The sequence below is a fragment of the Triturus cristatus genome, chromosome 2_1, assembly GCF_964204655.1.
Source record: "Triturus cristatus chromosome 2_1, aTriCri1.1, whole genome shotgun sequence".
NCBI classification, from domain to species: Eukaryota; Metazoa; Chordata; class Amphibia; order Caudata; family Salamandridae; genus Triturus; species Triturus cristatus.
In genome coordinates, this window is record NC_140581.1 from 841,076,086 (window position 1) to 841,092,743 (window position 16,658).

The following is a 16,658-nucleotide window of genomic DNA, read 5'->3' on the forward strand; positions in this document are numbered from 1 at the left end:
TCTTCGGGAGCCACAGTGATAACAGATGCATCCAATCTAGGGTGCTCATCTGGGGGATCTGGAGATCAAGGGTCTTTGGTCTCCAGAGGAAAGATTGCTTCTTATCAATCTTCTGGAATTGCGGGCGATTTGTTTGGCTTTCAAGGTCTCTCTTCCCTCCCTTCACTGTCAGTCGGTTCAGGTCCTGACGGACGACACTACTGTGATGTGGTACATCAACAAGCAGGGAGGAGTAGGGCTGTATCGCTTCTGCAGAGAGGCTCTGCGACTCTGGTCCTGGGCTCAGGACCACCAGATTTGCATAATTGCAAATTCTCTGGCAGGGTGCTGAATGTGCGTGCGGACCGTCTCAGTCAGCAATACTCTGCCGATCACGAGTGGCGTCTTCATCCGGAGGTAGTCAGACACATTTTAGGGATATGGGGATTTCCGCTGTTGGACATGTTTGTCATTCACAGGAATACTCACTGACATTCTGCAGCCTCAAGTATCCGATGCGGGGAGCGATGGGTGACGAGTTTCAGTTGGATTGGGGCTTACAGCTTTTTTACACATTTCCTCCCATACCCATGATTCCTCGGGTTCTGAGAAAGATTCGCTAAGACTGGGAGCAAGTCATGTTGATCGCCTCGAATTAGCCAAAAAAGGTGTGGTACACAGACCTTCATCTCTCATTGCACCCTCCGTTCCGTCTTCTTCTCAGGGCAGACCTCCTCTCAGTCTCAGGGGCAGGTTGTGCACCCCCACCTCCAGAGCCTGCACCTTCATGCCTGGAGATTGAACGGGGCAACCTGAGTATTTTCTCTCTCCCTGCGGATGTGGTGGATGTTATTTTATCATCCAGGAGACACTCCACCAAATCGGTCTATTCCAGCAGGTGTTCCAGATTTGTTAGGTGGAGAGTTCAATTGATCCTTTGAGGGTCCATTTGTCTGATGTTGTCAGTTTTTCTCTTTCTTTAGCCCAGCAAGGTTGTGCTGTGGTGACTGTTAAGGGCTATTCGTTGACTTTATCTGCCTTCCTTTGTTTGCCAGACCAGCCCATATTGTTTAATTCTTCCATCGTTATGAGGTTCATTAAGGGCCTCACTAACCAATTTCCCCCCACTCCTTATGTTGTGTGTCAGTGGAACTTTAATTTGGTTCTTACTATTTTGATGGGGTCTCCCTTTGAGCCCCTTGATAGTTGCCTGTTGAGGCTCCTCACTTTGAAAAGTTTTCCTTATTGCTATTACTTCTGGTCGGAGGGTAAGTGAGCTTCAGGCTCTTAGTTCTAAGCCTCCCTTTACCACCATCTATGTGTATAAGATGGTCATCAGGACCACGGCTGCTTTCGTGCCTAAGGTGGTGACTCCCTTCCACTTGGGACAGTCTATTACCTTGGCTAGTTTCTATCCTCTCCTCACCCTTCCAAGGAGGAGGAGAGACTTCATCGTCTGGACCCCAGGAGGGCGGTCAGTTTTTTCCTGGACTGAACCAATTACTTGAGACTGGATGACCAGCTCTTCGTTGGTTACATGTGAAAAATGAAGGGGAAGCCTGTCCACAAGCGAACGCTTTCCAGGTGGATCAACTTGTGCATCAAGATTTGCTACACCTTGGCCAAGAAGGAGCCGCCTGAAGGTATTAGAGCTGATGCTACAAGAGCTAAGTCTTCTTCTTCAGCTTAGGCTACAGGTGTCCCTTTAGTAGACCTCTGTAAGGCAGCAACTTGGGCCTCCCTCCACACTTTCGCAAAGCATTATTGCTTGGCTGTAAAGGTGAGGAGAGACGTCCTTTTTGCTCATTCTGTGCTGCAAGATCTTTTGGTATAGGTAGGCGGACACCCTCCTCCGGGAGCGGGAGTTACTTCCCTTAGGTAATGCTTTTTCTGGTGGATACAATATCTGCCTGTGGATTCCTCACTGACCCACCCGCCTCCTCGTTGTCTGCCTTTCTATACCGAAAATAATTTTCAGTATAACATGACTGGTATTTCAATGTTCTTTGAAATGTTACGTAGCTTGTGGCTATATGTCTGGTATTTTCAGTCTCTTTTCTTCTTTGAAAGATATACTGTGTTTATTGGTGCTTGTATTGTATACTGTGTATATTTGCGAAATGTTGTCGGTTCACCCATTCATCTCGAAGGCACGGGAAAAAAAAAAGAAATGGGTGGAACTGATATCAGCACCCAGATGAGGTCTTCTCAAGGCTTTGATGACGTCAAGCGAAGTTGCGAGCAGAGTCATGCTATTGTGACCTCCTCGTCGAGGTAGGAGAGCTAAGGAAAAGGTTTCTGTGGAATGCTGGCACAAGGGTAATTCAAACAGTGTGGAATCCACAGGCAGATACTGTATCCACCAGAAAAAGCATTACCGAAGGTAAGTAACTTGTTCGACATTATTACTGTCAGCAAGGGAGGCTGAGGATTTTCAGCTCTACAAGGAAGTATAAAGGACATTGTGACTGCATTGGTCTCTTGTCTCAAGACCACCTTGACCGAACCATAAAGGTGGCTAAAGCAGAGTTATGGCCATCATTGTGTGGCAGGGGGAGGGGCGGTACCTCGGGGGTGAGGGGGGGGGGGGGGAGAGCAGGCTCTGGAACTCAGACTCTGCTAATGAACCGGAAGTGAGAAAAGAAGACAAAGAAAAAAATACTAGGAAAAAAGTTAAGATGCCAGCGTCCTAGTCTTCAGAGCAGGCAAGGAAGCAAAAGGCAGGGCAAAATAAGCTAGCGAAAATAATAAATGGGTCCACGAGGGCATGTCCTCCTCAGCCGAACAGAGATTATCAGCTATACAAGGAACTAAAAAGTTTATAAATTGCCTTTGTGGCTACAGTTAGTGTAAATTAATCCAACCCAGTTACTATCCTATTATTGGCCTACTCCTATTCCCAAACACTGTGTACAATTCCACAAGAGGTACAAGGACTAATTGAGTGCCCACAAATTTGAACTGTTTAAGTGGCATATGCCTTCATTTCAAAGCCAGTATTTTTTTTAACCCCTTCGCCGCTGCACTAATTCCGCCGCAGCGCTGGGGGGGTTCGGGGTCAGCGCGGCGCCGCTATGCTCGTGACGGAACCACTCCGTCATGAGCCACGGGCGCGCTGTGCTCATGACAGAGTGGTTCCGTCACGACTCCGCCCACTTGCATTGATCGCCCGCACAGGCGGGGAATCAGTGCCGCGTGGGCGGAGCGGCCGCCAACGGCCGCAGCATGACGGAACCACTCCGTCATGAGCATACGGCGCCCGTGGCTCATGGCGGAGTGGTTCCGTCATGAGCAGGGAAGGGGTTAAAAACGTCCAACGCTGCCCTGTGTCTGAATTGTATAAATGCCTTACTGCAATTTAGTGTACATTCTGAAAGTAAATACCACTCCTGTGTTCTTCTTTGCCTATTTTTTATTTCCTGGGGTATCTACACATATGGTTTGCCACCTGAACATTTAAACAGATATATCACATATTCTACGTCTCTTGTATGCAAAAGTTGTTTTTCTTTCGATGCACTATGCACATAAAGTCCATTGCTACCGAATGATATGGCATATATGATAGCTTGTTATCATCTATAGTATGCCACAGTTATAAAAAAATAACATTTCAGAAACCTGCTTATAGTCTGCCAATATTTTAAATGTTTCTAGAGAGAGCTTTAGAAGGTTACAACATATATGAAAACTAGGGTCTGACTTAAAAAGATAAAACATAATGTGTGCACTACATGGCAACAGTCACCAGTGAATAGAAGTACTTGTATTATAACCTGTTTTTCATATGAGTAATGACTTGGCATAAGACTGAAATGGCAAGAATGGCAAATATTAATTCTCGCTTTTTTCTAATATATAGCTCTGCCATATCGATAGTCCAGAAGAAGGAGGCTTGCCACCTTATGTGTTTGGTTTGATGGCCGTTTTCTTTCTACAGCAGAGAAAAATTCCTGTTCTTCCCGTTTATTTGGGATCATGGGTACGTATAACAATGTTTTTGCTCCCATATATAAAACCGCTTTTGTTACTCCAGCGAGGTGGATGCAAAAATACATGGGTAAAGGCATCTAAAGTAGTAGTTGTGGAGCAGAGAAATGACTGGTCTGAAGTGGAGTAGAGTATACCCAGATGGAAGCCCTGGGGAAGACACCACAGACAGAGGACATTTGGAAGTAGAAGGTGGCACATGTCTTAGCAGGCACACACCATCTGGTCATTGCTTAATTTGAGCTGGTGATTTCCGGTGCTCGACACTGGCACTTAATTGTCAACTCTGGCGCTTTTGACAGTCCGCCACAAGGTGGCACTAACTGACTAATTAAGAGATGACCACAACAACAGTTAATTATTAATTCAATATACATAAAACATGACTTTTACCTGCCGCCCAAGCCATTCTTATAAGTTTTGGGGGCTTGAAATAGTCTGAATTGTCACACTTGTAGGAATGTGATGGTTAGTAGTTGTGTTGTCACTGTCATTGGCAGCATGGCAGGTTCAATATGTGGAGCAAGCTACAGTGTCCCCCTGGCACATATTCATTTTTACAAATTAAGCCCTGCTCCTGGTACATGGCTTATGAGGAAGAGAGCTAGAGAATAAGAAAGGAAGAAAGTGAGGCATAAAAAGACAAAGTAAGGTAGGCAGTAAAAGCTGTCATTACAGTTCACTGGACACCTACTTTCTAGTTTATTATTGTCTTTTTGTGTGAAAGGCACAATTGTGTGTAAAGATGTTACATTGCACACAGAACAAAAGGCAGAGTTTGTGGCATTTCAAAATTGTGAATTTCCTTCAACTGCAGAATCTGTAGTTTAACTCTAGACCTTACCAAAAATACATAAGTCCTGATTATGAGTAGGCCTGTCAGATACAATCCATTACATAGGTGTTCTGAATTTACCGGATGCGATAATTGTCGCATATTCCACATTTTAGGGGCTAAGATGCTGATTTTGAGGCTTACTGCACCACAGTCTGCATGTCCTGGTAAGTACCAGGTTTGACATGCCAAAAATTAACTAAGAGTGTGACTTGGATTGCACTTGGAAATTACTGGGCGACCGTGTTATAAGCATTGCATCACTTGCAGTTGCTGTCTATGGAAAACAGGTGTTTTTTCACATGGTTCACAATTTAACAGTTTAGCAAGGCACTTTTAGTCCGGTTTATAGTTTAAGTGAGCGTTTGAATTGACGTTTATGCATTGTGTCAAAATGTAATAAGTGGCCAAAAGATACTTAATACTTATTAAAAGATTATTATAATATATCATGAGTTTTGAGAAGGAGAACTCTGTGAGCAAGATGGTTATACCATTGAAACGCGTCAGAGCCTTCTGTTGAATAAAACTTGATGAAATTCTCCCCCCAGCGTGTTGGTACCTGGTCTCTGAATGGCGAAAGCAGGAGTGGAAGCTGATATAGATACAGAGATATAGATATAGCTATACATATCTCAAACACAAGCAGTTATCCGGTCCAGTTTACTGCAAATAATAGAACACTCTCTTGGAGCAAAAATAACTTCAGTTATTTATTCCACGAGTACATTAACAAAAATGTTTTAAGATGCGGTGAAGGATGCATTTTCTCCTTCTTTTGCTGTCACTGATTTTCTGTTTTGTATTGAGAACTTTATTTAAATAATACTTGAATGAATTTCTGTTATTGGCACTGAGGAAGGCAACCGTGCCGAAACGCGTCTGTCATCCTGGCGTTTGTGGAATAAATAACTGAGGTTATTTTTGCTCCAAGAGTGCGCTTTATTATTCGCAGTAAACTGGACCAGATAACTGCTTGTGTTTATTATCGTATCCGTAATCCACCTTACGGAAAGCGTCATCTGTGGCATGTGGTGCGCTTGCTGGTGAACTGGTGTTAAGGTATATATCATACTTACTGCTGTTCCGTCAAAGCTACAGCTCTCCACACAGTGGGTGCCACAGCTCGCGAGGACTGAGCTTGTGTGCACATTCAAACACCCCTCAAAGGTACGCCGTGCACTTTCGGGCTCTGAATTAATCAGTTCTTTATTTATTTCATTGAAAACAACTGACAAACGCGTTTTGCCCTCATGGGCTTTGTCAATGTCCATATCCATGACTACAATTCTACCTTTTACCATGTCCTGATTTCATTGGGCAGCGACTACAAATAAACTCTAGAAATTTTCAAAGTGAGTCAACTCATATGATAATGCAAAATGTAAGATATAAAATCGGAATTGGAATGCAATTATTCACTCGCAATTCCTCTCACAAATAAATGTTATCAATCATGCCTTGGATGGGCTATCTCCTTGATATATGTACCAAATGTAAGAAGGAAGAATAACGATATATGCAATCCAATAAATTCTATAAATCCAGAATATATGTACATTATAGTTATACAGTTTGTTCATTAGTAATTTTAATGCCCACTAGTGACCCTAAGAAAATCATTCATTTATGAAGTGATATTGGTGGAGTATCTGGCTCATGTTTTAACCTAATATTCATTTTATTTTGTTACACTGAATTACTTTCGGATATTTTCATGAACAAATACAATGTGTAAAAATGGGTTCAAATATCCTGATGATGCATATTTAGATGGAGGTGAAATACATAATCCAGCCACCTGAGAGAAATATAGTAAAGAGGAAGGGGCAGGAAAAAGAGCAAGTGAGAAAAGGAAGGAAGGGAGGAAGAAAAAGAGGCTAACAGCTTTATCCTTCTCCGTGGTGTGTCCACCTCACTGTTGAGGCCCCAAGGGACTCGGGTCCTCAATTCTACGATTATTTAGATTCGAGGTGTCTCAAACATTCACTGTCCCTCCCTTCTTTCTTTGTGGGGGCACCTGATCTATGCAGAAGTAACTTAACATGTCACTTCTACTGTGATGTACCTCCATGAAGTGTTTTGCCACTGGATAAGTCACATCCTGATTGGCTATTGCTCAAGTGTGTTCTAGTATTTGTTTTTTTGCAGGATGGACAGTGCTACCGATATACTTTTTTCCACATGGGCATTGTAGACAATAAATTACAAAATTGGAATTATAATTTAGGGATGGCCTTTTGTTCTCTTCTGTCTGGTATTTCAAAATCCTTTACCTTCAAACCTGCGACCCCCTGTGTTTTTTAGGGGGATGTTCAATATAATGGCTATGTACTAAGAGGTCTTTAAAGGATACACTTTTTCGGTGTGTAATATTGGGTCTATCCGGTAACTTAGGTCCCATAATGGTGTCTGACTGTAAGACACTCCGATGTTTTTGAAGAAGCCCTCTGTTCTGATTTGATTCAGGTGAAAAATTCACTATCAGTCTCACCACATTGCCATCCCCTCTTTGTTTCTGTCCGGGGTAAGTAAATCCTGCCTATCTTTAGCCCTCACCTTGTTAGCTGCTTCCAATGTTTTATCGGAATATCCTCTCTCTGAATCGGATAAGTGCTTCCTTTTCTGCCATACTGTAATCTTCTGATAGCAAGCAATTGCGTTTATTCCTCAATAGCTCTCCATAAGGAATGCTATGCACCAGATCAAGGGGTTTCGGACTCTTGAGTGTGCAGTGTGGCATTACCTGCCGTAGGTTTTCTGTATAGTCTTGTACATAGATCATTGTCTTTAACATATGCTTGCAAGTCAAGAAAAGATATTTTTGTACTACTAATATGACGGGTAAATTACAGATTAAAATCGTTATTTAAAGTGGCAGTGTACATTTCTACTTCTTTTCAGGTCCCTGCCATACAGTAAAGAGGTCATCAATATATCTGACCCATAGGGCCACATGATAAACCCAATGCTCGTTTGATTCCGCCAAGGCCACATGATTCTCCCACCAGCCCACAAAGAGATTTGTTTAACTGGGGGTGAAGCACGTGATCATGGTGGTCCCCTGTGTCTGCAAGTATAATTGCCCTGAAAATAAGAAAATAATATTCATCTGAGACAGTCAGTTATAGATCCCTTAACTTCGAATTAACCCCAGGCGTCAGACTGGATCCAGATAATGTTTTCTCTTAGCAGTACCCGTGTGCATCAGTAGGTGGCATTGGTTGACTCCGCATCCGTCATCGGCGCCTTGGTCGCCGGGATGACATCGTGGCCCCTGTGCGCTGACATCAGTTCTTTCTTTTTCTGCACCAGCCTAGCGCAGATCCGGAGAGAGCTTACCCCTTTTAGTCACATTTTGACTACGTTTTTTTGACTTTTGTCGACTTCTTTTTTTGAGTCATCGACAACTGGTGTACAAGGGATGTTCCTTCGTCAGACTGGCTTCAAACCTGCAAGGTCTGTCACAAATTGATGTTTGTGACGGACCCGCACCTCGTGTGTCTTTGGTGTCTGGAGCGTGACCACGACTCGAAGTCATACTCTGAATACCGGGCCATGAATCTGAAGTCTTTGTGGGAACAGTCCCGAAAGCTGTTGGAGGCCCGGCAGTCAGCTCCTCGTCGCTCCCGCTCGAGGGGAAGGTCTCGAGACCGTTCGCGTAGCCACCACACCTCGTCCAAGTCTTTGGACTCCTTGGGTAAGTCGAAGCACAAGAAGAAGGTGAAGAAGCACCGTCGCTCTTCGCCTTCTCCCTGTCAGTCGGCGGGATCCGGAACATCGTCGCTGTAGGGCTCTGTCTCTGGTGCCTGATTCAGGGACGACTCGGTGCCTCCCCAAGTTTCTGGGAGCCGGGGCATCTCCTGTCCAGCTTTGTACATTCTACGAAGCCCTCCACCATATCTTTGGGCAGCCCGACTCCGCTGGTGCGCCTTCAGGTCCAGCGGAGTCAGTCAGGAGTCCTGGACCTATAATACTGGCGGCTTTGGCCCCAGAGTGCCCCCGTGAATCCAGGCCTGGATCTGGATCAATGCAGGTCGACCATCCGTGGCACCAATCCCGGCATCTGCTATGCCCCTGGCCGATGCAGTCTTCATCTTCTTCCCCGAGATGGATCCCGACCGATGTTGGACAACGTCCGCTCCGATGCCGAAGGGTACTGTTGTTTCCTTGTTCATCCCAGGTATTCCCTATCGCCCTGAAGGTGGGGATGAGGACTGGGAGGGGTCGCTGGACCCTTTTGGCAGACTAGCTGGACAAACTAGACTGGAGAGAGGAATTGGGTGACGCCAGTGGTCTGGACACTTCAGAGGCTACGGAGGAGGGAGAAGCTTGCTGGTGCATAGGGAAGCCGAGGCCTTGGGCCTGGAGCTCCCTTCAGTGGCAGTCAGGACTAATCTCCTGACAGAGGTGCTTCAACCTGCAGCAACTTCCTCAGAACCCCTCTTGTCCTTCAAGAAATCCCTCACGGACGTCGTTCTGGGCACTTGGTCCAAGCCCAGCACAGGGGCTCCTGTGGAACAGATGATTGCCCTCCGCCAGCTCCGTGCGATCCCGTTTTCCTCACCCACTACCCTTCCCCCGAGAACTTGATGGTCCAAGCTTCTTCTTCCAAGGGCGCATTTCCTTCTGCTTCTCCAGGCAGGGAATCCAAGAAGCTGGATCATTTTGGGAAGTGCATGTTCTCTTCCTCTAGCTTGGCACTGTGGTCTGTGAATACCATGTGCCTCTTGGGCCGATACTCCCATACAATCTGGGATATGGTTGAATAGGTGCTGCCTCAGTGCCTGGAGGAGGCCCGGGCCAATCTCTCACAAGCCGTGGCAGATGGAAGATGATTCACTGTAGATTGGATACCACCGACTCACTGGGCAGAACAATTGCCACATCAGTAGCCCTTCGGCGCTAAGCCTAGTTGAGGACATCTGGCTTTTCTGGGGATGTTCAAGCAACTCTGCTGGACATGCCTTTCGATGGCCGTCACCTTTTTTGTGACGAGGCAGATTCGGTGCTGGAGCGCTTTAAGGATTCTCGAGCTATGGCCAGATCCTTAAGCCTCGCCGCGTCCTCCTGTCCACCACAGTCTGCCTTTCGTCTCTCTTGTGGCTACGGACAGGGCACCCCACCACGTCCGGCCCAGTCTAGCCAGTGTTCCATGCAAGACGTGGGACCCAGCGACCTTATGGGTCTGGGAGCCAGCGGGCGGGCCAGTCCCCCCCCCCCCCCCACCCCCCCCGCAGCAGCCTCCAAACCTTCCTAGTCTGACATTTGAGTCCCATCAGTGGCCAGTGGGTGGCAGGATTCGCCATCACCTCCCCCACTGGCAAACCATCATGCCAGAAAGGTGGGTTTAGCAGATAGTCCAAAGGGGCTTCTCCCTCCCCTTCGAGACTACCCATCCCTCTATGCAACCATCTTTTGATCGCTTGTTGGAGGTTCATTTGGCGCTTCTCTGCGAGAAAGTTTCAGCTCTTTTGGCCTAGGGAGCTTCGAAAGGGTCCCTGCGCCAGATGTAGGTTGTGGTTGCTATTTCTGCTACTTACAGGTGCCCAAGCAGGACAAGGGCCTGCGTAATATCCTAGACCTCCAGGCTCTCAACAGTTTCCTCCGCAAGGAAAAGTAAAAAATGCTCACGTTGGCTCAGGTTCTGTCTGCCCTCCACCCTGAAGACTGGATGGTGGCGTTGGACTTACAGGACGCCTATTTCCATATTTCTATCCTGCCAGCCTACAGATGCTACCTACGGTTCACCGTGGGCCATGAGCATTTGCAGTTCACCGTGCTCTACTTCGGCCTTACCAGCGCCCCTCGGGTGTTCACAAAAGTGATGTTGGTGGTCCAACTCATCTGTACAGATCAGGGGTTCCAGTCTGTGCCTATATCAACGACTGGCTGTTGAAGGCGAGCTCTCCCCAGGCTGTCGTCTCCGACCTCCAGACTACAGCGGACCTTGGGGTTCACTATTAATGTTCTGAAGTCACACATGACTCCCCCCTCAGTCGCTCCTTTTCATATGGGCTGTTCTGGAGACAGTGCAGTTTCGGGAATGTCCTCCCGAACAGCGAGTCCGGGATATTCGGGCTATGACACCGATATTTCAGTCTATATCCCGGATCTTGATGAGAGTGGCCCTGAGGCTGCTAGGCCTCATGGCCTCCTGCATCCTGCTGGTGGATCATGCCAGATGGCATATGCGGGCGCAGCAGTGGCACCGGAGGTTCCAGTGGGCGCAGCATCAGGGGAATCCTTCCAGACCTCAATATTTCTCGGAGGGAACTGCACCACAACTGCAGTGGTGGTTAACGAACCAGGAATGGGTCAGAGGCAGATCCTTCTCCCTTCCCTAACCAGATCTCACAGTGGTGACCGATGCATCAGTCCTGGGATGAGGCGGCCACCTGGGAGAGGCGGAGATCAGAGGAGTCTGGTCTCTGGCTGAGTCCGGGCTCCATCTAAACCTGTTGGAGCTCTGGGCGATTTGCTCGACACTGAAGGCATTCTTTCCCTCCCTCAAGGGTAAGGCAGTGCAGGTGTTCACAGACAACACCACTGCCATGTGGTAAGGCAACAAACAGGGCGGGGCGGTTTGGGGTCGTGGACCCTTTGTCAGGAGGCTCTTTGGATAAGGACCCTGGTGGTTCAACACCTGACAGGTTCCCTGAACGTCAGAGCGGACAAACTCAGCCATCGGTACCTGGTGGATCACGAATGGCGTCTTAGAGGTGGTGCAAGGTCTCTTTCAGCAGTGGGGAGAGCCTTGGTTAGATCTGTTCGCCACCGAAGAGAACGCGCAATGTCAGCAGTTCTGCACATTGTAGTTTCCAAGGCGGCACTCGCTCGGCGACATTTTTCATTGTGAATGGAACTGCGCCCTCCTGTACACCTTTCCGCCTGTACCGCTTCTGCCCCGAGTGCCGAAGAATATCAAGCACAACAGGGTCCAAGTCATTCTTTTGGCCCGAACTGGGCATGAAGAGTCTGGTACACCGAGTTCCTGAGCATGGCCATCGATCCTCTGATCAGACTGCCCTTTCGGGAGAATCTTGTTGCAGCAGCAGGGAAAGGTCCTCCACCCGAACCTGTCCAGCCTCCACCTCCTTGCGTGGAGATTAGGCGGCGACAGTTGTCAGCTTTTAACCTTTTCCCGAAGTCTGTAATGTCATCTTGGTAGCCAAGCGTCTCTCCACTAAGACAGTATACACCTGTCTATGGAACTAGTTTGTGGCATGGTGCACCGCAGAGGCTGTGGATCCCCTCTCTGCATCTCTTTCTGAGGATCTTTTGTTCCTTCTTTCTTTGGCCCAGCAGGGCTCTGCTCTGAACACTCTTAAAGGCTATCTGGCAGCCATTGCTGCTTTTCTTTGGCTACCTGATCAGCCCTCTTTGTTCAAGTCCCCTATTGGTAATAGGTTCTTTAAGGGCATTATTCACCTTTTTCCTGCATCTCCTTTCATAATGCCTCAGTGGGACTTGAACCTTGTATTGACTTACCTTATGTGTGCTCCCTTCGAGCCTCTTCACAACTGTCCTCTCAGGCTTCTTACTCTGAAGACTGCCTTTCTTGTTGCCATCACCTCTGTTTGCAGCGTGAATGAGGCTTCAGGCTCTTTCTTTTAATCTACCTTTCTTCTCTGTGCATCTGGACAAAGTGGTGCTTAGGCCGAGATCCTTGTTCCTGTCTTAAGTTGTTACTCCTATTCACATAGGAAACACTATCACTCTGCTCACCTTTTTCCCACCTCCACACCCTTCGAAGGAGGAGAGACTCCCATGTCTGGACCCAAAACGTGTGCTGTCCTACTTTGACCGCACTAAAGATTTCCGAGTGGATGATCAACTCGTTGGCTATGTGGGTGGCAAGAAAGATCAGGCTGTCCAAAAGCATACCATCTCAAGATGGGTTGTCCTTTGTATAAAGATTTTATTCACTTTAGCAAAAAAGGAACCTCAGGTGGGGCTGCAGGCTCATTCCGCTAGGGCAAAGGCAGCAACTACTGCTTTGTCACGTGGAGTCCCACTTATTGACATCTGCCCGGCAGCTGCATGGGCATCTATGCACACGTTCACCAGACATTACTGCCTGGGTAGGCTACTTTGCCCGTTCTGTCCTGCAGGACTTTGTGGTGTGAACTTTGTTCGCAGACCCTCCTCCAGGGATGGTATTGCTGGGGTATCTTTTCTAAGGTAAGGAATCTAAAACTAACTGTCTCTTTCAGATGAACAAGTTACTTACCTTCAGTAACAATGTATCTGTAAGAGTCATAGATTAGTTATAGATTCCTTACCGCCCCAACCATCCTCCCCGCTCTGCAAACTGATTTCTAGGGATAGGAAGTCCCTTACAGGGCCCTAGTTTTGGCACACTAGTGGTCAGTGTCTTTCATGGCTCTGCGCATCTGGCGTGGAAAGTCATGACAGAACTGATGTCAGCGCGCAGGGGCGGCGTCTAAGTAGACACCGCAACGCCATCCCGCCAACCCCGAAAACGGATGCAGAGTCGAGCGAGGCCACATACCGACATGCAGGGGTAGTGCTAAGAGAAAAAAATCTCCGGATCCATTCTGACGCCTGGGGATAATTCTAAGGTAAGGAATCTATAACCAACCTATGTCTTTTACAGATACATCGTTACCGAAGGTAACTAACTTGTTCTTCAGGCAGAAAGAAAGAAATTGTAACCGCATAATGTTGTTGTGTTTTTGGAATTTCAAAGGCCTATTCTTGAGAAAGAACTCCAGTGCCATTAGGCCATCTTCGTGCTCTATATAGGTGTACAGGCACTTGATATCCAGTGTCATTAGGATAAAGTTATCTTCCCATGGTATATTTTGAATGGTTCGAGTAAAATCTGTAGTATTCTGCATATACGAACTCAGATCTTTAACGGGGACAGAAATGAGTCAACATAAATAGATCTTTTTCCAGTAGACTTCCCTTTGAGGAAACAATAGGGCACCCTAAAGGGTGTCTATGATTTTTGTGGATTTTGGGTACATGATAGAAAGTTGGTAAAACTGGATATTCCACATTAAGGAATTGATACTCCTCCTCTTCCAGTACGCCTTCATCCTGCAATTTGCTTAACATACTATGAAAAGCTTTGTTGCTATTATTATATTGCTCTTTATTGTCCTGCAGCTCTGTGTGTCACTTAATAGGCGTCATGCCTCCTCTTGATACGCTCTTTTATCAAAAAGGACCACATTGCCTCCCTTGTCTGAGGGCTTAATAACTAGAGAGGGATCATTTTTACGTGATACCACAGCTTCCCATTCATCTTTAGATAAATTGTATCTTTTTTGATGGCTTTTAGTTTTCGTCGTTGGTCTCATTGTATCCAAATCCCTAATCACCATATCATAAAACAGTCTATTGTATCAAAGGGAGTTTTTGGCATGTATCTTGACTTTGCCTGGAATTTACATTTTCCACATGTTTGATGGATACCAGCTTGCTCAAGCAATTGGAGTCTTTCAACCTCAATCTGATGTCATATAGGATTTGGTAATTCCTGTAGCTGTTGTAAAGTTCATACTTTCAAGGTCCCTCCCAGTTAGTAAATCTGTTGGTATTCCCATACTTTCTCTCTCTATTTTCCTCGATTTGGAATGCTGGAAATGAATCTGCTTTAATTTTAGTTTCCTTATGACTAAAAAGAGATTAATCAACGTTTGTGTTTAATCCCATTCAGTAGTAGGGCAAAACGTCGGCCCCATTTGTAAAACAGCAGATTCTGTAGCGGTCAGTGTTCGGTGGGTCAAGTTGGTGATTGTTAGGTTGCTGTCTTTCACTTGCAGTAACTGACCTTCTTGCTTCATGTGACACGTGGCTGGACCGATTGATTTCATCCCCTTTGTCCCTTGTCTGGTTTTCTGCCTTGTTCTGGTTGGTGTGTTGTCTTGGGAAACTTCCACCAGGACTCTTTAGTAAGTTGATACTCCTGGGGAAAATGTACTTCCCCACTTGTACTTTGTACCAGTTGCTGTGTCAGTGTCTGAAAAATCAGTATCCACTTCTGATTCCGATGTGTCCCTAATGTTGGTCACTTTCAGGTTTCTTGTTTCCTGCAAGATTTTACGTGGGACATCATACTTTTTGGCAAAGGTGAGGACTCTGCCCGATTCGTAATCCTGCTGATCACGCGCAAAATTGTTCTGTTTGTGAAGTTTGATATCGTTTTCATATGCCACCAGGCATGTCTTCATTTGTTGCCTCAGATGTTCTACTTGCTCTTTATCTGTGTCCAAGCCAATATATCTTCTATTTTGCGTATTTCCTCCAGAAGCTTATTTCTGTCACTCTGCGTATTTTATCTACTAGCTGACTATGTAGTAAACTCCGCCCATTCATACAATAGATTGGGATCTGGATTTTAGTATGAAGGGATTGTGTAAATTCTCAGTCCTCTAGGAATCCTTCCCACATCTAAACTTTGTAATGATATGGCCTCCCACCAATTCTTAATCTCATTTTCGTAAATTCTTCCCAGATTAATGGATAATCCTTTAAGGTTATTAGGTCCTCTTCCAGAGTGAACTCCTCCGTCCGCAGTGATATCAGATGTCACATTTTAAAAAGCGGACTCGGCTGCTCTAAGCCATTCAGCTCAGATGAACATAATTCAGTTCAGTTTCTATCAATATTATATTAAATATTGTCTCATATCTTGCCCCAACGCTGCTGCAGTCTGTGTTAATTTGCAATGTGTGGACACCGAAGTCACTCACCTGAGCAATCATCTCATTGGTTCGGCGTCGTTCATCCCGTCTCCCTCGAGTCTTCGCCGCCTCGGCGTTCCCCGGTTCTATGAAAAGACGTCTTTCTTCCTCGCAGCATACACTTCTCAACTCGCAGGGTGGAATGTTTCCCTCTGGAAAGCAACCCCTCTAATGAGGTCAGTCGGCTGAACAGGCAGCATGAATATCTCAGTTTACTACTGTTCCGTCAAAGCTACCGCTCTCCCCGCAGTGGGTGCCGAGGATGGAGCTTGTGTGCATGTTCAAACTCCCCACAAAGGTATGTCGTGCACTCTCCGGCCCCAAATTAATCAATCCTTTTTTTAATTAATTGAAAACAACCGAAAAACTGACAAAAGAATTTCGCCCTCCTTGGCTTTGTCCATGTCCTTATCCATGACTACAGTTCAATCTTTTATCATGTCATGATTTCATTCAGAAGCGACTGTGAATAAACAATAGAAACTGGACTACAATTCATTACTGCCTGGACAGTCTGTTGGGATGGGCAATTTGGTAGTTCTACCTTCATGACTTTCTAGTGTGTATCCGTTTTGCAGATCCACCTCCAGGATGTATTGCTTAGGTATCTATTCTAAGGTAAGGAATCTGCAAGATACAAGTCGCTATCAGATGATCAAGTTGCTTACCTTCAGTAACTTCTTATCTGGTAGAAACTATGTCTAGCTGCATATTCGCTGCTAACCCAAAATATTCCTCCCCACCGTGTGAACGGACATCTAGGGACAGGGTTGTTCTCCTTTCAGTGCTCTAGTTCTTCACACTAGTGGTCAGTGTTCTTTATGGTTCAGTGCTCCTGGCGCAGAAAGTCACAAAAAAACTGTTGTCAGCATGTTTGGGTGGAGCCTATATAGGCACCACGCATGTCACTTCCAACACAAATGATGCCGCCAACGCCATGCAGAGCTGAAATACGCCACCTCCCAGCATGCAGGGGTACTACTCACTAAAAATGTCCGAATCCAGTCTGACGCCTGGAGATAACTTTAGGTTAAGGAATCTGCGGCCAGATAGACTCTACCAAATAAGGAGTTGATGAAGGTGAGTAACTTGAACTTCAGGTCCATGCTTCTTACAATTAAGTCTGGCTCATTGCT

The 16,658-nt window shown here is 46.2% G+C and overlaps 1 protein-coding gene across 1 annotated transcript in view; it reads left to right on the top strand.

The window, feature by feature from the left end:
- The window catches only part of TUT7 (terminal uridylyl transferase 7), a 1,376,479-nt gene that overhangs the window by 414,412 nt on the left and 945,409 nt on the right, over window positions 1–16,658 (top strand). Inside the window, exon 9 of the mRNA XM_085632922.1 lies at window positions 3,842–3,961. Coding sequence (XP_085489048.1) covers window positions 3,842–3,961 — 120 coding nt within the window. The remainder of the gene's footprint in view (window positions 1–3,841; window positions 3,962–16,658) is intronic.